Source organism: Paroedura picta, chromosome 18 (genome assembly GCF_049243985.1).
Source record: "Paroedura picta isolate Pp20150507F chromosome 18, Ppicta_v3.0, whole genome shotgun sequence".
NCBI lineage: Eukaryota > Metazoa > Chordata > Lepidosauria > Squamata > Gekkonidae > Paroedura > Paroedura picta.
This window is the reverse complement of record NC_135386.1, coordinates 2,197,333-2,219,912: the sequence shown is the minus strand read 5'-3', so window position 1 is coordinate 2,219,912 and position 22,580 is coordinate 2,197,333. Positions and strand designations below refer to the sequence as shown.

Here is a 22,580-nt window from a genome sequence, read left to right as displayed (position 1 = left end):
GTTTTTTTTTTTTTAAGAGTTGATTTTTAATAAACAACAGAATTCAGCAAAGGACTACGAATCTGCCCCCGAATTCCCTCGAAAGGCATCACTCGCTGGATTTTTTTCCCTCCACTAGATGGAGTCTCACGGTTAGAAGAACTGCCGTTCCCCTTACCTATTTCTGGCACGCAGTCCTGGGTGTTGCATGGTTCTTTCTCCTCCGGTTTGAGCTGCGGGTCGCACTTGGCGCTGGGCGTCATGTCGTCGGAGAGGCAGCGCACCTCCCGGACGCGGAAGCCCCCTTCGCAGGATTTCGAGCACTGCGGACACGAATGCGGGACACATTTGGGGTTAGGAAAGGTGCCATTGGACTCGAATGCTGTTTTCTAGGGAGCAGCTGGCAGGTGAAGATTCTTGGATCCAAAATGCATGCGACCCAACGGAATTGAAAGGCATACTGAAATAGTTAAATAGAGGGTAACACCAAAATGGAAAGAAGAATCCTGACCATACCTTACAAAACGGTCAGATAAAACGATGGGATTTGGGTCAACGGCAAAACGTCTGATGCAAAATGTCAAATTTTAACAGAAAATGGAGTCCAGTGTTGGACTCTATTGATGGACAAAATGGGATGGAAGTAAATAATTGATGGATATGAGATGTATGCAACGAAGGAAATATAAATGCGGGAGAAAGAAAATAAGAAAATACAGGAGATATATCACAACACATCAGCTTAATAGTCATAGTCCTGTACATGATCCAGGTAGTCTCTCTTTTCTTACAATGTCTTTCTCTTTCTGAGTAAAAAAAAATTATATTAAAAAAAAAACAAGATTCTTGGAAGAGATTTAGGCTCAGATGGTTTTCGAAGTTGCTTGGCTTGTCGGGGGAGGCCAGGGGGAGGAAAGACGGTGAAAATGAAAACTACATCCCTGGGAGGGGCCAGCCGCACGCAGCCCTGTCATTTTGAATGTTATGCTTGAGGAAGAAAGGGGCCAGCAGCATGGACTGCAAGGTCAGCTAGATGTTCTTTCAGAACGAATGCCTTCTTGTATTTGACAGAGGTGCAGAAAGGGCCCTTCTGCTCTTAATTGTCTGGGAAAGCTAGAGGTTTCCCCGCTGCCCAAAGACATTGGGTGGAATTGAAAAGCACTCGCTGAGAGATTGTTGGCCATTTCTAGCGAAATGGAACGCTTTGCCCAAGTTTGACATTCTTGGGAACGTCATGTTCTGGCACTCTGACATTTACATGCAATTCTTAAGAGCTGAAGGGTCCCGGAGTGAAATATCAAAAAAATCACACCAACGTTGAACAGTAAACCACAATTCCAACGAAATACTCTCAGTAAATGTTTCTACATCAGTGTTTTGTTCGTCTAGGAGCTGCCCAGCTGTCATTGAGATGCCAGACTAAAACATTCTTCTTTCCATCAAAGATTTAACCCAGGGTTCCCCAATGTTTTCTGACTCCTACCCAGTGTTTTTAGAAAGTGGGTGGGGCTTCCGGCCAGCAGGGCTCCTGATTGGCCATGGGATATCTGCCTGGCTGGGCAGTTTTCTTCTAAGGTGTTGTGGTAGCAGCTTCGAGCACAGAAATCAGGCCCTTCACAGAATGATGGAAGGTAAGGTGCACGTATTGAAGAAAATATTTGGAAGTCTGAAATGCTGAAAAGTGACTATCAGAGTTGGGCATCATCTCACATGCTGAAAATGTGTGGTTGGCTCCGCCTCCAGTGGCTGCCATTTTGTGGTTGGCTCCGCCTCCAGTGGCTGCCATTTTGTGGGACTTCTGGATTCACTGTGAATCTGGTTTGTACTAAATTATTTTCCTACATACAGTACAAAGTCAAAGACTGGAGCTATATCGATTTGCAATTAAAGAGGTTCAAATGTTATAACAGATGAGGATTTATTGGGGGGGAAGGAGTAGAAATGCCAGTGAAATGCTATTTTGAAAGGCCCTGGGAATGTGTTGGCAGAACAGGCAGACTGGAAGATTGTTCCTTTATTGCAGAAATAAGCTAAAGCTACAAAAAAAACTGTATTTTTGGATTTTGTGGCTTTTTTGCTTTGTTTTGTTGCAATGGACGGCTATGAAATACTGTGAAGGGGGGGGATCTGTATCTAAATTTCGGGGAGGCAGAGAATCCCTTCGTTGATTTACGATTCTTTAAACAAAGCCCAGTGTAAATGACAGTGTGGGATAAATCATCAGTCCCCTTCTATTATTTCTCCTTCCCTTTTTCAAACGTCGAGGGCCTTATGCTCTCCAGATGTGCCTTAAGACTCAAATACCATTTCCATGGTTCCATGCAGCCGACTCTGATGCCTTGGCTAGCTCATAAAACCTCAGAGACACTTCACTTTTAAGAAAAGAGGGATTTTAGCTTTCAGACGTCCAAACTGTTTTGCAGGATAACTTTCCCCATCCTTCTAAACATAATTAGTTGGGAATAAGAGAATGGGGCACCCCTTTCTACACCAGCTACCCCAAAAGATGTGGGTTTTCTTCCCTCCTTGGCCAAACAATATTCCCGGCCAAACCAGTTTGAATTCTCCAGGGGGTTCAACCTTAAAGCAAAGTGGCTGGCAAACACCTTTCCCTTCCTCTCCCTGCAACAAACACCCTGTGAGGTGGGTGGGGCTGAGAGAGCTCTAAGAGAACTGATCTGTGAGAAGAGCTTGAGGAGAACTGTGCCTGGCCCAAGGCCACCCAGCTTGCTGACTGCGGAGGAAGAGTGGGGGAATCAAAGGAGGACTTGGGCTGATCATGCGTTGAGCAGGGGGTTGGACTAGATGGCCTGTCTGGCCCCTTCCAACTCTATGGTTCTATGATTCTATGATTCTATGAGCAGGGGGTTGGACTAGATGGCCTGTCTGGCCCCTTCCAACTCTATGATTCTATGACTTACCGTGCTCCATTCGGTGCTAAACCATTTCGCCCCACAAGGCCTGAGCTCGCAGGTTTGCTGGCTGGGAGGCCTTTCGAGATAGGAGCACTCGTAAGGATTCAGCATTTCAAAACTGCTTTCGGTCTTCCGGATGCAAATCACTTCCCTCTGCTGGGTTCCGCTGCCACATTCGACTGAACACTACATCGGAAACAAATCGAGGATATATAATGCAGATAGCTAGTACTTTGTAAAAAATAAAAAACTCCTTTCACGTACTAATGTTTATGCAGTACAAAAAAACACACAAGTGTCTTCTGGCAGAGCATTTTGAGTCTCCACGGGACACTTCTCTGCACACAGGTCTTGATGGTGGCCCCTGGAGGGGAAGCTGCATGATGCGGACCGATCTCACCAGAACTTGGAAGCTAGGCAGGATTGATATTTGGAAGGAAGTCTCTGCAGAGGAAGGCAATGGCCAACCTCCTCTGGTCAGAGGGCAGCTGCAGAGGCATGTGTCTCCATGGAAGGCCTTGTGGAGAGAGGGAGAGGACAAAAGGAGACAGAAGAGGTCTCAGAGGGCAGGAGCCTCTGACCTTGCTAGACTGATGGGCTGATCCAGGAGAGGACAGCATTGTGGGTGTGCTCAACGTTTCCTGGCTGCCTTTTGTCTAAACCTTTGACAGTCTTCAAGAGGAGAAAACACACTTGGGTAGCCATTTTGATGCCATTTCTCTCACATTATCAGTCTAACCAAGAACAATGACCCCCTTGTTATGCGGATTTCTGGACTAACGCAAGATCTGGGACATCTGGAAGAGGTTAGCCATGGAAAACTGGACTTGGCTACCGGCAACGCAATCCAGGGACTGCAGTGGACACTTAAGGGCGTAACACAGCTTAGGATTGTGCTATTAAACTAGCCAGAGGTCTCCCGGGCATCAACAGCTCCGAGTCGACTTGATTTCCTACCTTATTCTACACAGAGCAAAATTCTAATTCTCACAGCATACCAAATCAAGTGGAATATGATTTTTCTTTTCTTCCGTGTGGATTTATCTTTTGATGCATGTACTCTTTTAATATCATTATTCTTTGGGGGGGGAAAAGCAGCAGGAAATCCAATTTATTTTTTGAAATGCCCGTTTTGTTTCTAATGCTGTATATTGTCATTGTGGCCAATATGGGTCATTGTCGCTTAGAGAGATTCTCACAGTGACTAAAGCGAGCCCCCACTGGTAGAGGCAGTCCACCTCAAATCGTAATAGCAGGAGTTCTCCAGGCACCTCCTGGAGGCTGGCAACATTAGTAAGCCTCCCCACCAGCACAAGCAAAGAACAAGTTTCCCCTTTCTGCACAAAACTGTCCTTGTTAAGCTTTAAAACAAATCGAGCCTGCAGTTTCTGGGACGCGAGCCCCACTTTTCTCTCTTCCAAAAAAACAACGTCTCCGTCCAGCGTGATATTTGGGAAGGGCCGGAATCCGCAAGGGTGTTCTTTTCATCTCGGCGATGTTCTCCTGGGCCGGGGTGTCAGTTCCCCGTTTTGAAATGCAAATTCCGGCGGGCCGGGCCCTCCGCTCCGTCTCAGAAGGTTAAACACACACCCAGGATCCTGGTTCCTGGCGCTTTCTGAAACGCTTTTCTGTTTTCGGAGACGAATCCAACCTGGACGGGGTTCGGTGTCACTTAAGAAGGATACGATCTCCGGAGGAGTTCTGGAGCCTGACACAATTAACTGCTGTTTTGCTTAAAGGGGGATTTATTTATACTTTGGGTAGAACTTTTGTGTGTGTGTGTGTGTGTGTCTAATATTCTGAAGAGATACCCCTCCTTTCGGGCCAGCGAAAAAGCACAGGGTGTGCCACACAAGAGCAACACCTGTCTTAAGTTGCACATCAAGTTTGTGTTGCTTTGTGCCGCTGCGACGGTCTTTGCAAAGGATGAGGATGGGGGTGCCGGCCTCCAGGTGGCTGGGAGCAATTCAGCCTGTGCCTAGACACTAAAGCTCCTGCCAATTCCTACCGCATTCACAGTCCATTCTTACTAACAAATGGCATAATCAAATGCAACCCAAATATCTGTTCGATGCACGATTAACACACACAAAAATGCTCTCGCTTTCTTTCAAAGCGAGTACGGTTCTTTATAAACAGAGCCAAAAGGGAGGATTGTATTCTCTTCTGTTTTGAGGTGGTCTGCCCTTGGACTCCCTTGGCGGTCTCCCTCCCAAGAATCAGGACCTACCCAGCTTCCTTCTGAGATCTGACAACTTAGGGTGACCCCGTTGGGTTTTCAAGGTGAGCCATGTTTTGAAGTGGTCTGCCATCGCCTGACCCTGGTTGTCCTCCGTGGTTTCCCCCTCCAAATTAATGCTGGATGTTTCTGAGAGGACCACAGATCTCCCTTTCATCTTTCCCAGAAGGATCGTGCACCAAAATATGTGCTGAATTGGCCTCTTCCTGCCCCGAGACCTGCCTTGTTTCCCCCACCCTTTCAAACATCAAAGGCCCAGTTGCATCTGGAAACAAAGGCTGGACGCCCAGCCCAGGACCGCAAGAGACAGCGTGCCCACTTCCACAGCTGTGAGCGGAACAGGGTTTCAGCATTTGCACCGAGGGGCACTGAGAACGTTGGGCGGAGAGGAGGTCTAGCACCAGGGAGACACAATGCCGGAACGGGGCTCACGGATTGGATCCCTCCCCGGGAAATGGAGAAATAGTTTCCTGGAGCCAAAGCCGCAAGGAAACCGAGGCGAGGAGGAAGCAGAAAATCTGCTCTAGATAAGGCCCACAAATCAGCCCGAATTTTGCCACCGCCGTTCCCTGAACAAATCCATCTTATATACATATTTGTTTTTGAGATAATGCGATCGTATATATCGTGGCAGATCGGGAGAGAGCTGAAGTATTACGGGGCTTTAAAACGTCCAGGGGTGCGTATTCCTGAGGAATTTATTGCTTGGGAGAAATAAATTAGAACCCTGAAGCAATATGGTAGGATTTATGCATCAACTCGGATTCGGGCGCCCCCCCTCCCCCGAGTTCAAATCATAATTCCCGTTAACGGCGCTGTAAATTTCAAAGCCCACCGGGAGATTAACCCTTAGGGCGCCAGTTAACAAAACAGTCCTCCCCTCCTTCCCCCCCCCCAAGTGGGTCCGCCATTTTACAACCCAGCATTCCTGGCATCTCCCTGGGAAGGATATTCAGGAAAGGAACGCTAGATTGGGAAACTCCTAAAGACAGCACTGCGGATTTGCTAAAATTCACCGTACTCCCCAATAAGAGAAAGAAATGGAAACACAAGGGCCACAGGGAAAAAAGGAAACTATCTAGCCTGTTGTTGCCCTGACTTGAATGGTCCAGAGGCTAAGCTGAGTAATTCGATGGATGGCCTCCAGGGATGACCCAGGGTTGCTATGCAGAGGTAGGCAAGGAACAAACTACCTCCGTTCCTCTCCTGCCTTGGAAATCCCTGTAGGGTCCCTGTAATCCATCAGGTCTTGGAAGCTAAGCAGGGTCAGTCCTGGAGAGTCCTTGGGTTGCTACGCAGAGGCGGGTGAGAGCCAGCCACCTCTGCTTGTCTCTTCCGTTGGACAGCTTACAGGCATCGCCTTACATCAGCCGTGGCTTGACGATGTATTCCACCACTGTTTTTATCTCGCAACAAAATGGCTGCCGCAAAATGGCGGCGGCAGGAGGCGGAGCCAGCCGCCTAAGGACAGCCATAATGACGCAGCACAGATCTTTATGCGGGAACTGGCACTAGCCCAGGGTCTCCCGCCGGGCTGCATGTGGAGGAGGAGTGGGGGAATCAAACTCAGCTCTCCAAAAAAGAGGCCACCATTCTTTAACCGCAACGCTCCTCCTCAAAGCCACCGGGCCCTTCCCAAGCTCAACACCGGCCAGATCGCGCCCCAAATGCTCTCCAGAGTCAACGTACCTGGGTCCAGCTCCCCGCGAACCACTCCGCCTTCCCCAAACAGGGCCCGTTGTCGCAGGGAGTCGTGTCCGCCGGCCGGTTGTGGCCGCAGCCCTCCAGGGGCAAGCTGCTGATGTGGTTGGTCATGCAGACGACGGAGCGCGTCCGGACCCCTGAGCCGCATTCTGCTGAGCACTGCCGAAAAAGAGGCAGTCAATATTCCCATTACATATATATATATATTTGTATAAGGCGCTAAACGTTTATCGAGTGATATGACCCTATACGGTCATGTCAGCTGCCCCCTCAAGTGGCCAATGATGGGCCGGGGTGGGTGGAAAGGGGAGGGGCCCAGGGTGGGCGTGTCCACCTCCTGCCCTTCGGGGGTTTCTCCAAGGCTGAAGCATGTTTCAGGGGAGAGACACAAGCTGAGAAAGGCGAGTGTCAGCTTCTGCACGCCCAGCAAACTTACTCGGATACTTGACACGGCGACCCACCTGAACCTGGCTTATACAAAAGCGTTCATAGCGTTGTAACACCCTGGGCCTAAATTTAGCTGAGGGATGCCAGCCTCCAGGCGGGATCTGGGGATCCCCCGGAATGACAGCTCCTCTCCAGACTCCAGAGAGGAGAAAAGGGCTGCTTGGGAAGGGGGGGCGCTATGACATTGTCCCCCATTGTCCTCCTCAAGCTGCAGCCCCAAATCTCCGGGAGTTTCCCAAGCTGGCAGTTCTGCTTCCATGTCCCTTGCCAGTGGCTAGAGCGGTCATGCCAACCATAGGGGACACAGTCCCTTCTGCCCACCCACTCAAAGCCATGGTGAAAGGTGGCAGAGCTGGGCCACAATGACACAGATCACGTTGCATAAAGGAGGCACAAGCCGTTCCGACGTATCCGAAAAGACACTTCCCCTGAATGTTCCCGGGCATTCCAGGGCATGGGGTGTTTCTATCGATTGTCAGTTCCTTTTGAAAGAAAACAGCAAGCCCACGCCCCAGATGGTTTGTGGCCTTTGGCATCTCTCGGGGGCCTGTTTCTACACACTTTCCCCTCCTTCCCCCTTTCTTCTCTCGCTCCGTAAGGGAGAGCTGGCCAGTAAAAAAAATAAGGGAGGGAGGGAGGGGGAAGCTAAATTTAATTTGAGGGTCTGGCTATTAAAAAGAAAGAAAAAAACCATGTGCTGACTCCTGAAAGACATGCGCATAATTGAATTGAGACTGTTACAAGCCGTTGTATTATATTTCACATGGAAAAGAGAACCACAAATAAGTATTTCTTACACGGGCCGGACGATGTGCCAACTTGGCACTTGGCAGTTATAGAGATGTGTGTGTGTGTGTATAATTTCATTAGTCGATGTGTAACATTACAAAATAGTCTTATGGAATACTCCTTTGCGATGAATAGAGAGCTCTGTGCTCAGGACTATTTCATTAAACAGGGGGGGAAGTTAGCAGCGATCCACAGAAGTGATAAAGGCTGGAATCGGGCCTGGGTTTGAATCCCGCTTAAGGTCAGGAATGTCCAGAAGGGCGTACGGAAAATGGCAATATTTGTGTTCAAGAGATCACTCAGTCCTTCTGCCTCCCAGGCGCATAGGAACACACGGAGCCGCCTGGCAGTAAATCAGACCGTGGGCCCATCATGATCAGTATTGTCCGCTCAGGCTGGCAGCTGCACTCCAGGATCTCAGGATGAGGTCACCTCTTACCTGATTCTTGCTGGTAAAAAGGTAAAGGTAAAGGTATCCCCTGTGCAAGCACTGGGTCATGTCTGACCCTTGGGGTGACGCCCTCTAGCGTTTTCATGGCAGACTCAATACGGGGTGGTTTGCCAGTGCCTTCCCCAGTCATTACCGTTTACCCCCCAGCAAGCTGGGTACTCATTTTACCGACCTCGGAAGGATGGAAGGCTGAGTCAACCTTGAGCCGGCTGCTGGGATCGAACTCCCAGCCTCATGGGCAAAGCTTTCAGACGGCTGCCTTACCACTCTGCACCACAAGAGGCTCTTTCTTGCTGGTGGAACCCCCTAAAACAAATAGGTCCACCTTACACAGGTGAACAAACACACAAAGCTCCCTTGTACTACATCAGACCCTTGGTTCAGCAATGTTAGCACAACTAAATTAGGTCGTTGGACCACTGAGGTCAGTATTGCCTACTCAGACAGGAAGCTGCTCTCCAGGGTCACAAGCTGAGGTCTTTCCCATCCCCTCCTGCCTGGTCCTTTAACTGGAGATGCCGGGGATTGAACCTGGGACCTTCTGCACGCAAAGAAGAGTTGGGTCGGTAGCCTCTGGTGCTGTAGACAAAACGGGGCAGGTCGAACGGTGTGTAATCTGCCATCAATGCCTTGGCTGGAGTGCAGGATTAAGCTGGGATAGAGTTTCTGAGTCTGGGCGCCAACACAAAGAACAAAACGGCTGCTCAGAGAGTGGCCCCGGACAAAGACCTCAGTAAGCAGCCAAGAGGTTTCGGTGTCGGACGAGGAGTCGGGAAAGCCCGGCTCTAACCTGCAAAGCTTCTCGATGCTAAAGCCAATGGTTTACGACAGTTGCTGACCCTCCAGAGGCTCTCCTGATGTTCTTAGGAAGGCCTTGGCCTCTCTGCCCTGTGGCTGGCCCTCCAGGGGAACTGGTTGGCCCCTGGGTGAGATGGGAGGCTGGACTAGATGGACCTTCAGTGGTCTGACCCAGCAGGGCGCTCCTGATGTTCTCAGGAAGGCCTCGGCCTCTCTGCCCTGTTGTTGGCCCTGCAGAGGAACTGGCTGGCCCCTGTGTGAGGCAGGAGGCTGGACTGGAGGGACCCTCCCTGGTCTGACCCAGCAGGGCTTTTTCTTCTCATGTTCATGTGTGGTTGGATTCAAACCAGCACTGGATCCAACTCAGCCTGTTTCAGTTGGCACACTTGCTCTCCCGGAGGATGATTCTTTTGCAAAGGGAATGTCCTTCCAAAAAATTTATTTTTAAAAGCCATTCATTCCTAGGTTTAAAAAAGTAAATAAAGTGCCTGTGTGCGTGCGTGGGGGGGGGGGTAATATTTGGTGGATGAAAAAAGGAATGTTTTTACAGACAAATCCTTTCAAGCCCACGGCTCGACAAACAAGACCTCGGCGCTGGGACAGACTGGCAAGACGGACCAGGCGGGACCTCAAAGAGTCTTGGGAGTCGCAGAGACGGATCCGGCCCTTCCTCAGGAGAGGCAAAATCATCCACCCACCAGATCCGTCTGTGCCCAATCCCGACCGCAGTTTGCACCCCACCCAGGGAGCGGACGCATCTGCCGGAGTGACCGCAATAAAGCACCTCCAGCAAATAAAGCACGGGAAATATAGGAACAATGGAGTCAGGAGAGACACCTGAGGGTCATCTAGTCCAACCCCCGGCACAATACAGGAAAATCACAGCTAACTTCCCTTTCTCTCCCCGCAATGACCCTTGCTCGATGCCCAGAGTGAAAAAAAAAAAAATCTCCAGGCTCCCTGGGCCAGCGTGGCCTGGAGGAAAAGTCCTTCCGGAGCCACAGTTGCAATCAGCATTACCCTGGGCATGTTAAGAGAGCCAGCATGGAGTCGTGGTTAAAGAGTGGACTCTAATCTGGACACTAATCTGGAGAACTGGGCCTGATTCCCCACTCCTCCTCCACTTCCTCCTCCTCCTCGTCCTCCTGCAGCACAATTGCCAGCTTTGTCGTGGCCCTTCGCAATAACACAAGAACGGCCACAAGTCACCAGGCCTTCACCACAGCACGTCCGTCCATTCAGCCGGTCACTCCGGGCCTTACCCGGTCGCTCCAGTCGGTGAGAAACCAGCTCTTGGCGCACGGGCCCATGTCGCAGTTCTCGATGTCGTTCGGGCGCAGTTTCATGTTGCACTCCTCGTCGTCGACGACGTCGCCCAGGTTGCTCACGCACTTCACGTCCCGCGTCCGCTGGCCCACCCCGCAAGGCACCGAGCACTGGAACGACAGGAAAAGAACGGGTGTAAGGGGTCGTCCGTCCTTGTGAACCTGAGTCGGCGTTTAGTCGTGCTCCGCTGGCATCCCCCAATCTCCAGGGGTGACTCAGTCCTGCAAATCCCCTGGCCCTTGGTATTGATGGCTGCCTCTGTTCACAGGGGAGCCCAGAAGCCTGGCCAATGAATCTTTGGAACGTGGGCTGTTTTAGTGGACGTTACATCATAGGGGCACCGTTATTTCGAAGCGACTGGAACTTCACCCACGGGAATTTTATTCTGTTTCACACAGCGGCCAACCAGTTCCTCCGGACAGGTAACAACAACATGGATTAGAGTGCAGGGGGGTTGGACTAGATGAACCATGAGGTCCCTTTCAACTCTATTATTCTATGATTCTAGAGGTTAAGGCCTTCATTAGAAGAGCCCTGGTGGGTCAGACCAGGGGTCCCTCCAGTCCAGCCTCCTGTCTCACACAGGGGCCAGCCAGTTCCTCTGGAGGGCCAGCAACAGGGCAGAGAGGCCGAGGCCTTCCTAAGGACATCAGGAGAGCCCTGCTGGGTCAGACCAGGGAGAGTCCATCCAGTCCAGCCTCCTGCCTCACTAGGGGGCCAGCCAGTTCCTCTGCAGGGCCAGGCACAGGGCAGAGAGGCCGAGGCCTTCCTAAGGACATCAGGGGAGCCCTGCTGGGTCAGACCAGGGGTCCATCCAGTCCAGCCTCCTGCCTCACTAGGGGGCCAGCCAGTTCCTCTGGAGGGACAACAGGGCAGAGAAGCCAAGGCCTTCCCCTGATGTTGCCTCCTGGGTCTGGGATTCAGGGGCTGACTGCCTCGTCATAAGCCGGGGACTCCTGACCCCAGAGAGGGAGCCTGTGTGTGGACATTTCCTCCACATTTATCGCCTGCCAGTGGCGAGGAGATGGACTTAGCACACCTCCTCTCTCTCGAGGCTGATACCGCAAGGCGAGATCCCGCGCAGCAGTCTAGAACGGAGGCCGGGGGGGGAAAGCAGGTAGCATCCAGGAGAAGCCCTGCTGGCGCTTCTCGAACACAGCCCCCCTCAGGCTTTGCACCGTGCAGCGCTCCTGTTTACCGGTGTCCACTCTGTCCGAATTTGCCATTCGCTGCAGATCTTCAGCTGGCACGTACTTGTTGTCTCCGGTTTCTCCAGGTGGTGGCAGCGGTACGGCTGGACCGTCAGGGTGCGGTTGGCGTAGATCTGCCGGCAGAGGACTTGGCGGTGCTGCATGCCCAGGCCGCAGGTCTTGCTGCACTCGGACCACTCCCCTATGTCCCAGCTAGGAGAGAGCAGAGACGGATGGAGAAGGAGAAGAAGAGCTGGATTTTATACCTTGCTTTTCTCTACCCGAAGGAGTCTCAAAGCAGCTTCCAATCGCCTTCCCTTCCTCTCCCCACAACAGGCACCCTGTGAAGTAGGTGGGGCTGGGAGAGCCCAGAGAGAACTGCTCTGTCAGAACAGCTCTACCAGGACTGTGACTAGCTCAAGGTCACCCAGTTGGCAGCAGGTGGAGGAGGAGCGGGGAATCAAACCCAGATCGCCAGATTAGGGGCTGCCGCTCTTAAGCACTGGCTCAAATAGAGTAAGGTGACCAGATTTTAACATTGGTAAAGCGGAACACCATTAACCGGTGTGTGGGGGGGGGGGTTCTTGATTAAAAATTTGGTCTATATGGAGCAACAAAAAGTTTCACAGAACGCATAGAACACAAAAATAGTATTGTAATATATTTTTTTAAATGTCAACCTAAGTACAATTTGCCAGGTGCCCCCAGATGTCCTTCCAAAAGTGGGACAATCTGGTCACCTTAACATAGACTCACACAGGGCTGAAAGAGACCACGAAGGGCCACCCAGTCCAGCCCCCCACCTTCTCGCAGACTTCGAAATCACACACCTTCCTGACAGCTACTCCTCCAATCTCCCCCTAAAAACTTGCAACATACTTCCCCACCCTCCGAAGCAGCGGATTCCATCTGCAACCGGCCCTCTCCGTCAGAAAACGCCTCCCGATATTTAAGTGGAACCTCCTTCCCTCCTCCGTCATTTGAACCCACTGCTTCTAGTCCTCGTCCGCAGGAAACAAGATGGCCCCCACTTGACGATGTCTCCCTTTGACGTGGTTCAACACAACTGCCCTCTCCCCCCTGGCCCTCCTCTCCTCCAAGCGACGCAGACCCAGCTCTCCTTGTAAGGCGTGGATGCCGACCCCCCCCGAGCTCGACAGGCAAAGGGCAAGGGGTGTTCTGACGGACTCTTACAAGGCCGGGCAAGGGAAGATGTTGCAGGCTTCCTCTTCCGGAGTAGGCTTGGTGCTGAGGTCGCAGTAGCTTTCGGCCGCCTCCTCGTGAGTGTTTCTGCTCACGCAGCGGAAGACGGGATGCTGAGATCCTGGGAAGAGCGGGAGGGTAAGGTTAAAGGCAGGGGAGGAGGCCCACAGCATGGTAGACTTAACACGGTGCCAACAGTATCTGCATGACGTGGCACACAACCATGAAAGGAGACTGGTCTTTCCCCAAAGGAGCTGGCTATTGACCGTGCGGGAACATCAGAAGAGCCCTGCTGGGTCAGGCCAGGGAGGGTCCCTCCAGTCCAGCCTCCCGTCTCACCCAGGGGCCAGCCAGTCCCTCTGCAGGGCCAGCCACAGGGCAGGGAGGCCGAGGCCTTCCCCTGATGAACCTCTGCTCCAGATGTTTGTCAACCCCCCTCTTGAAGCTGCCTTTGCTTCTAGCCACCCCCCGTTCTTGCAGCAGTGAGTTCCGTCTGTGGGAGACTCTTTGGAAGAAGAAGTCAACTGGCTCTTCATTTTCATAGTGACCTCTGTACGCGGGTGACCATCCTATCCAACAAGGTGGCCCTTCCTTCCAGGAGCCTCCCTGGGGCCCAGGGAGATTTCCTCAGACTTAAGAGCTGCATGAGAGGGAGGCAGGCTCCTCAGTCTGGCAAAAGGCTTGAAACCTGAGCCAGGAGGAGGAGAAGGAGGAGGAGGAGGAGGAAGAAGTGAAAGAGGAACAAGAGCTGGGTTTTTGGACCCTACTTTTGACTACCCAAAGGAGTCTTCAATCAGCTTAGAAATGCCTCCCCTCTCCTCCTAGATGTAGCCTAAAGATTTCCATTTCGCCGTCTCATGAAAGCACACAGCTTGAATCAAACTTTATTGGCCTTAAAGGTGCCCCTGGACTCAAACTTTGTTCTCACCACAACGGGCACCCTGCGAGGTAGGCGAGGGCGAGGAGGCTCTGAGAGAACTGCGACGGGCCCGAGGTCACCCAGCTGCCTGCCTGTGGAGAAGGAGCGGGGAATCGAACCCAGTTCTCCAGATTACAGGCTGCCGCTCTTAACCGCAGGTCCACATGGGGCGGTCTGGATATTTTAATTAATTTAACGCTTGGCCAAAAAAAAATAATAAAAGGGGGGAAAAAAATCACTGTTCTCCCGACAAGTACTAAAGGAGGCTTGCACTACAGTAAGCTCTACTTCCAGAGTCCTGGCTGAGCTTGCAGGAAATATGCAGCTTCTGGCCGGAGGCCGAAGGCCCCGTCCTCCGTTCAGGCTCCCTCTCCGAATTCTGGACGCCTCGTCCCCCTCACCACCCAATGGGCTTTTCGCAGCCATCCCTGCTCCTCGCTGGCGTCGGTGCCCGGCATCTGGGCTGTGGTTTGAAAGCTGGCTGCTTCAGGCAAAGTGGGGAGTGTCTTCGGGGCAGCCCACCCTGGAGCATCCGAAGGGTTCCTGGCCGGCTCGGTTGGCTCCGGCGTTGCAGAAACCGCTGGGGGATTGTTGTCTTTGGCGAGCAGAGAAAGGCAGCGGCGGCCGGGGGGGCGGGGGGGGGGGTATCCTGTGCAGCCCTTCCTACCCAGGGAAAGCTTGCCTGGATGTTACGAGATTTCAAGAGGACGTCAAGCTCTCTGCCAATGCAGGTGGGACTCCAAGGAAGGTCTCCTGGCCCAGATCCATCGCTTGGACTGAGGAGGAGGGAGCCGTCCAAGTCTGGGATAGAGTGACAGCCCCGTTTTCAAAGGAAAGCTTTATAAACTGTGGGGAAAGACAGTGTCTGGTGGAAGGAGGAGGAGAGCTGGTTTATATATTCTGCTTCCCACTACCTGAAGGAGCCCCCTTCCTCTCCCCACAACCAATCCCCTGTGAGGTAGAGGAGGCTGAGAGAGCTCTGAGAGAACTGCTCTGGAAGAACATGCCTAAGAGCAGCACAGTGGTTAAGAGCGGTTCTCTAAGGTGGAGAACCAGGTTTCATTACCCTCCTCCTCCTCCTCCTCCACCTGAGTGACCTTGGGGTCAGCCATAGTTCTCTTAAAGACGTTCTCACCAAACAGATCTCACAGAGCTCTCTCAGGCCCGCCTCCCTCACAGGGCGTCTGTTGTGGGGAGAGGAAGGGAAAGCGGTTTATAAACTGCTTTGAGACTCCGTCGGGTACTGAAGAGCGGGGTACAAAAAAGCCCGCTCTTCTTCTTTGTCTTCCTCTCGAAACTTGGGCTCCCCAGAGGTCACAATCTGTGTCGGCTTTGCGCACGCCATGAGCCGCTTACCTTTCCCACACGTGGTGGAGCACTCGGTCATCCCGACCTGTTTCCAGTTGTGCTCTCGGTTGCGCCGCGGGGGCTGTCCGGCCGGCACCTGGTTGTCCGGCTGGTGAGAAGGCAGGCGGCCAGGCTGGATCACTGGGAAGCTCCCCCCCGGCTGCTCGACGTGCGTGCCAGCCTCCCGGTGCAATGCTTCCTCCTCCTCCTCCTCCCCGTAATTCACACGCTCCACCACGTCCAACTGGCCGTTGAAGGGCTCTCCTGGGGAGGAGGGAGACGGCGACAAATCAAAATAATGAGGCTCCTCTCTCGCTTCGGAGCCGATCCGACGGAGACAGGAAGCCAACTTCCCCCACGCAACAGCCTATAAACTTATCCGGGTTGACAATAACGGTTTAGGGGGAAGGGGAGGGCAATTCCGCACACAGTGGCTGCGCCGTTCTTTTGGAAGAAGACGCTCCATTTTTCAGACGTCGGCAGGCCGTCTGGTTCCCCCTGCAGATCGCCTGTTAAATGTTCTGAGTGAGGGATGGGCCAAGGAGCATTTGGGAGCGAGCGCTCTGGTTCTACGAGATCTCAGGCACCTCGTGGGTCAAGCCGAAGACGGGCTGCAGAGTATCGTCTTACTCGATTGTAAAGAGAGATTCAGGGCTGGGTTGGCACAGGATGACAGGGCGGAGAGGCCGAGGCCTTCGTGAAAACAGAAGAAGAGCCCTGCTGGGTCTGACCAACAGTCCGCCCTGCATCTTGACTCCTGTCTCCAGCGAACTACACATTTGAGTCACTCTCTGTGCCAAGTCGTATGTCGTTTTGTCTCGCCTGAACCTACTGCCCATCGGCTTCATTCGCTTCCCTGCGGGAGTCCCGCCTCCTAATGTCAAAAGAAGGCCTGCACTGCTGAGCTTCCAAATCACTGGGTTTCTGCTCTCCTGCAGCCCACGTGCCCCACCCGCAGAACACCTGGGCCCCCGGCCTGTGCAAGGCAGGCGACTTACCTGGCCGCCTGTGAAGAGGCACCTGAGGACTGATGACGTTGGCACCTGGGATGACGAACTCATAATGGATCCCTGGGTTGGGCTGCTGGTGTATCATCTAGAAGAGAAGAGATGGGGCAAAATGAGGGCACAAGCTCCATATTGCCCTAAAAGAGCAGAAACCTTTTTTTCTTTTTTCAGGTTCACGGAGCAGGGCCCTACAACCTGGGGCCTTAAATCCACACCCTGGGCCACAGAGAAGGCCCTGTACTCAAGGAAAGGATGTCTGGGCTCTTCTTAGTAGGGACCTTTCCGCCCTTTTTCCCTGTTCACGTTGGATGTTCCTCGTCCCCTCGTGAATGGCCATTCCCTTTTCTTCGTCTCCACCGCCACTGCTCTGCTTGAGTTGAGCTCACTTCCAAATTAGGGCTCTGAGACAAAGATTGAGAACCTCAGAAGAGCCCTGCTGGATCAGACCAGGGGTCCATCCAGTCCAGTCTCCTGCCTCCCACAGTGGCCAGCCAGTTCCTTTGGAGGGACAACAACAGGAAGGCTGAGGCCTTCCTAAGAACACCAGAAGAGCCCTGCTGGATCAGACCAGGGGTCCACATAGACCAGCCTCCCGTCTCACCCAGGGGCCAGCCAGTTCCTCTGGAGGTCAACAACAGGGCAGAGAGGCCGAGGCCTTCCTAAGCAGGTTTGTTTATCTGGTTCTGGAGTTTGCTTATCTGGTTCTGCCTGTGCCCCTCAGTTCTGATCATGTCCTGCTCTGCTTTGGTATACGAATACGGATGGCTCTTTTAGCACACTGAGAGAACACCCCATTGGTGGTCAGCAGAAAGAAAGTCACGCCGAGTCGCCGCCGCTTACGTAGACGTCCAAGATTTCGTTGGTCGGGCCGTCCGCTAAGAAGGACTCCCCTGCGGTGCTCGAGATCTCATTGGGGCGTTTGTAGGTGAACATGGTCCCTCCTCCTTCGTACCGCCCGGGCCGATCGATCGCCCAGTTCCCGTTGATGATCGACCTCCCCGACCGGCTCCGAAGCGCTGAAAAAAGGAAGCGGCACAGACAAGGTTGGAACCGATGCTCAAGCCAAGAGCTGAGGAGGGAGGCAATATATTTAGAGGTGGGAGGGGGAAAGCAGGAGGAGAAATGAGCAGAGCTGACCAGCTGGCCCAAAAGGCAAGTGGGAATTTAGGAATCTCCCCATGGGAGGAGGAGGTGCTCCTCTTATCCCAAGAAGAAGCAGTCCCAAAAGCTCGCTCATTCATTCATTCATTCATTCATTCATTCATTCATTCATTCATTCATTCATTCATTCATATTTTTATCCCACCCTTCAATGGGAGGAGGAGGTGCTCCTCTTATCCCAAGAAGAAGCAGTCCCAAAAGCACATTCATTCATTCATTCATTCATTCATTCATTCATTCATTCATTCATCCATCCATCCATCCATCCATCCATCCATCCATCCATCCATCCATCCATCCATCCATCTACCCATCCATCCATCGATCAATTCATATTTTTATCCCACCCTTCCATACAGCTCTGGCCCAAAAATGCCCCCAAATGCCAGCAGAATCTTCATGGTGGCAGCAGTTGTGGAGAGAGTAGCTGATAACCTTTGTAGGGCTTCCAACACAAGGAATTTGAAGAGCTGGTTTGTCCTCACCTGCCTGCCATTGCGTAGCCACACTGGAATTCCTTGATGACCTCCTATCCAAGTATTAAGCAGGGACGACCTTGCTTAGCTCCCAAGATCGGGCCAGGCTGAGCCTAGGGCAGGTGGAGGTGCACCATTGCCCACCTCTGTCCTTCTTTGGGGGTTTCCTATCTACCTAACCATGGCCAACGTTCGGTCAACGCGCTTGGTGGTGGCCAGAATCCTTCCTTCATTGCCACACCAATGTCAGAAGAAACAACAGGCACAACAGAGGCATTCCCTAACACTGCCAGAATCAGGGTGACACCGTTTTCAGCTTTCTCCAAGACACTGAGATTGCGCCTCCCTGCAGCAAAATGTCAGGCCTAAAGGATTCCTGGGCCAGAACTGGAGCAACCTCTGGGACTATGGGACACACTTCCCTTAGCGATGCACCGGTCTCCTGAATGATCTGTCCATGGTCCTGACACCAGCCTCTGACGCTGACAGCCGGTTCTCCAGATTAGAAGCCGTCGCTCTTAACCGCCACACCATGCTAGCATACAGGGGAGGAGTCTCAAAGCAGCTTTTCTCTACCCGAAGGAGTCTCAAAGCGGCTTACAATCGCTTTCCCTTCCCCCTCCCCACAACAGACATCCTGTGAGGGAGGGGAGGCTGAGAGAGCCCTGAGATTACTGAAGAAGAAGAGTTGGCTCTTGTATGCCACTTTTCTCTACCCGAAGGAGTCTCAAAGCGGCTTCCAATCACCTTTCCCTTCCTCTCCTCACAACAGGCACCCTGTGAGGGAGGTGGGACTGAGAGAAGTAAGGCCAAAAGCCCTAGCCAATCAACAGTGAGTCAGGAAGTGAAATGACAAGCCCCAGCCAATCAACACTGACTCAGGAAGTAAGCTCAGCCAATCAACACTGACTCAGGAAGTGAGATCACAAGCCCCAGCTAATATTGGCTCCTCACCTACCCATGGCACCCATTTTGTACTTGGCTCCTCCTCTTACTATGGCAGCCATTCTGTACTTGGTTCCTCCCCTTTCCATTGCAGCCAGTTTGTACTTGGCTCCGCCCCTTCCCATGGTGGCTCCTCCCCTTCCCATGGTAGCAATTTTGTACTTGGCTCCACTCCTTATATGGCAGCCATTTTGTACTTGGCTCCTCCTCTTATAATGCCAGCCATTTTCTACTTGGTTCCTCCCCAACCAATCAACATTGAGGCAAGAAATGAGGCCATATGTCCCAGCCAATCAACACTAAGTAAGGAAGTTAGCACAGCGAATCAACACTGAGTCAGGAAGTGACATTAGCCAATCAACAGTGAGTCAGGAAGTCAGATTACAAGCCCTAGCCAATCAACACTGACTCAGGAAGTAAGCTTAGCCAATCAACAGAGAGACAGGAAGGGAGATCACAAGCCCCAGCCAATTGGGGTTCCTCCCCTTCTTATGGCAGCTATTTTGTACTTGGCTCCTCCCCTACCCATGGCAGCCATTTTGAACTTGGCTCCTCCCCTACCCATGGAAGCCATTTTGTATTTGGTTCCTCCCCTTCCCATGTCAGCCATTTTGTACTTGGCTCCTCTCTCTATATGGCAGCCATTTGTACTTGGCTCCTCTCCTTATATGGCAGCCATCTTGTACTTGGCTCTACTTATTATGGCAAAATGGCTGCCATAATAAGAAGTGGAGCCAATTACAAAATGGCTGCCATATAAGGAGAGGTGCCAAATACAAAATGGCTGCCATAGTAAGAGGAGGAGCCAAGTACAAAATGGCTGCCTTAGTAAGAGGAGCCAAGTACAAAATGGCTGCCATAATAAGAAGTGGAGCCAAGTACAAAATGGCTGCCATATAAGGAGAGGAGCAAAGTACAAAATGGGTGCCATAGAACTAGGAGGAGCCAAGTACAAAATGGCTACCATGGGAAGGGGGAACCAAATAAAAAATGGCTGCCATGGGTAGGGGAGGAGCCAAGTTCAAAATGGCTGCCATGGGAAGGAGGGGAGACAAGTACAAAATGGCTGCCATATAAGGAGAGGAGCAAATTACAAAATGGCTGCCATAGTAAGAGGAGGAGCTAAGTACAAAATGGCTGCCTTTGGAAAAGTAAGATCCGAGTACAAAATGGCTGCCATAGTAAGAGGAGGAGCCAAGTACAAAATGGCTGCCTTAGTAAGAGGAGGAGCCAAGTACAAAATGGCTGACATATAAGGAGAGGAGCCAAGTACAAAATGGCTGCCATGGGTAGGGAAGGAGCCAAGTACAAAATGGCTGCCATATTAGGAGAGGAGCCATAACAAAATGGCTGACATGGGAAGGGGAGGAGCCAAGTACAAAATGGCTGCCTTAGAGGAGCCAAGTACGAAATGGCTGCCATATAAGGAGAGGAGGCATAGCAAAATGGCTGCCATGGGAAGAGGAGGAGCCAAGTACAAAATGGCTACCATAGTAAGAGGAGAAGCCAAGTACAAAATGGCTGCCATAATAAGAAGTAGAGCCAAGTACAAAATGGCTGCCATGGGAAGGGGAGGAGCCAAGTACAGAATGGCTGCCATATTAAGAGAGGAGCCATAACAAAATGGCTGACATGGGAAGGGGAGGAGCCAACTACAAAATGGCTGCCTTAGTAAAAGGAGGAGCCAAGTACAAAATGGCTGACATATAAGGAGAGGAACCAAGTACAAAATGGCTGCCATGGGAAGGGGAGGAACCAAATAAAAAATGGCTGCCATGGTTAGGGGAGGAGCCAAGTTCAAAATGGCTGCCATGGTCAGGGGAGGAGCCAAGTACAAAATGGCTGCCATATAAGGAGAGGAGCAAAGTACAAAATGGCTGTCATAGTCTGAGGAGGAGCCAAGTACAAAATGGCTGCCATAGTAAGAGGAGGAGCCAAGTATAAAATGGCTGCCTTAGTAAGAGGAGGAGCCAAGTACAAAATGGCTGACATATAAGGAGAGGAGCCAAGTACAAAATGGCTGCCATGGGAAGGGGAGGAGCAAAGTACAAAATGGCTGCCATATTAGGAGAGGATCCATAATAAAATGGCTGACATGGGAAGGGGAGGAGCCAACTACAAAATGGCTGCCTTAGTCAGAGGAGGAGCAAAGTACAAAATGGCTGCCATATATGGAGAAGAGGCATAGCAAAATGGCTGCCATGGGAAGAGGAGGAGCCAAGTACAAAATGGCTGCCATGGGTAGGGAAGGAGCCAAGTACAAAATAGCTGCCATATTAGGAGAGGAGCAATAACAAAATGGCTGACATGGGAAGGGGAGGAGCCAAGTACAAAATGGCTGCCTTAGAGGAGCCAAGTATGAAATGGCTGCCATATAAGGAGAGGAGGCATAGCAAAATGGCTGCCATGGGAAGGGGAAGAGCAAAGTACAAAATGGCTGCCATATTAGGAGAGGATCCATAATAAAATGGCTGACATGGGAAGGGGAGGAGCCAACTACAAAATGGCTGCCTTAGTCAGAGGAGGAGCAAAGTACAAAATGGCTGCCATATATGGAGAAGAGGCATAGCAAAATGGCTGCCATGGGAAGAGGAGGAGCCAAGTACAAAATGGCTACCCTAGTACTAGGAGGAGCCAAATACAAAATGGCTGCCATGGGAAGGGGAGGAACCAAATACAAAATGGCTGTCATAGGTAGGGGAGGAGCCAAGTTCAAAATGGTTGTCATGGTAAGGGGAGGAGCCAAGTACAAAATGGCTGCCTTGGGAAGGGGAGGAACCAAGTACAAAATGGCTGCCATAGTAAGAGGAGGAGCCAAGTACAAAATGGCTGCCATATAAGGAGAGGAGCAAAGTACAAAATGGCTGCCATAGAACTAGGAGGAGCCAAGTACAAAATGGCTACCATGGGAAGGGGAGGAACCAAATAAAAAATGGCTGCCATGGGTAGGGGAGGAGCCAAGTACAAAATGGCTACCATATAAGGAGAGGAGCAAATTACAAAATGGCTGCCTTATTAAGAGGAGGAGCCAAGTACAAAATGGCTGACATATAAGGAGAGGAGCAAAGTACAAAATGGCTGCCATGGGTAGGGGAGGAGCCAAGTACAAAATGGCTGCCATAGTAAGAGGTGGAGCCAGGTATAAAATGGCTGCCTTAGTAAGAGGAGGAGCCAAGTACAAAATGGCTGACATATAAGGAGAGGGGCCAAGTACAAAATGGCTGCCATGGGAAGGGGAGGAGCAAAGTACAAAATGGCTGCCATATTAGGAGAGGAGCCATAACAAAATGGCTGACATGGGAAGGGGAGGAGCCAACTACAAAATGGCTGCCTTAGTCAGAGGAGGAGCAAAGTACAAAATGGCTACCATATATGGAGAAGAGGCATAGCAAAATGGCTGCCATGGGAAGAGGAGGAGCCAAGTACAAAATGGCTGCCATAGTAAGAGGAGGAGCCAAGTACAAAATGGCTGCCTTAGTAAGAGGAGGAGCCAAGTACAAAATGGCTGACATATAAGGAGAGGAGCCAAGTACAAAATGGCTGCCATGGGTAGGGAAGGAGCCAAGTACAAAATGGCTGCCATATTAGGAGAGGAGCCATAACAAAATGGCTGACATGGGAAGGGGAGGAGCCAAGTACAAAATGGCTGCCTTAGAGGAACCAAGTACAAAATGGCTGCCATAT

The 22,580-nt window shown here is 51.6% G+C and overlaps 1 protein-coding gene across 8 annotated transcripts in view; it reads right to left on the bottom strand.

The window, feature by feature from the left end:
* THSD4 (thrombospondin type 1 domain containing 4) overlaps positions 1-22,580 on the bottom strand; it is a 301,669-nt gene that overhangs the window by 155,787 nt on the left and 123,302 nt on the right. For 7 of the 8 annotated variants that reach the window (XR_013227501.1, XR_013227502.1, XR_013227503.1 and 4 more), the window contains 9 exons: positions 17,155-17,330; positions 16,306-16,402; positions 15,317-15,571; positions 13,033-13,162; positions 11,847-12,051; positions 10,585-10,758; positions 6,823-6,996; positions 2,901-3,080; positions 158-302 (listed from right to left, as the gene is read on the bottom strand). Coding sequence is in view for 4 of the 8 variants with exons in the window: in XM_077318332.1 (XP_077174447.1) it covers positions 158-302; positions 2,901-3,080; positions 6,823-6,996; positions 10,585-10,758; positions 11,847-12,051; positions 13,033-13,162; positions 15,317-15,571; positions 16,306-16,402; positions 17,155-17,330 (1,536 nt within the window). In the remaining 4 variants the exon portion in view is untranslated. Of the gene's footprint in view, positions 1-157; positions 303-2,900; positions 3,081-6,822; positions 6,997-10,584; positions 10,759-11,846; positions 12,052-13,032; positions 13,163-15,316; positions 15,572-16,305; positions 16,403-17,154; positions 17,331-22,580 lie in introns of those variants that run through there. The other variant, XR_013227504.1, reaches the window with a different exon arrangement.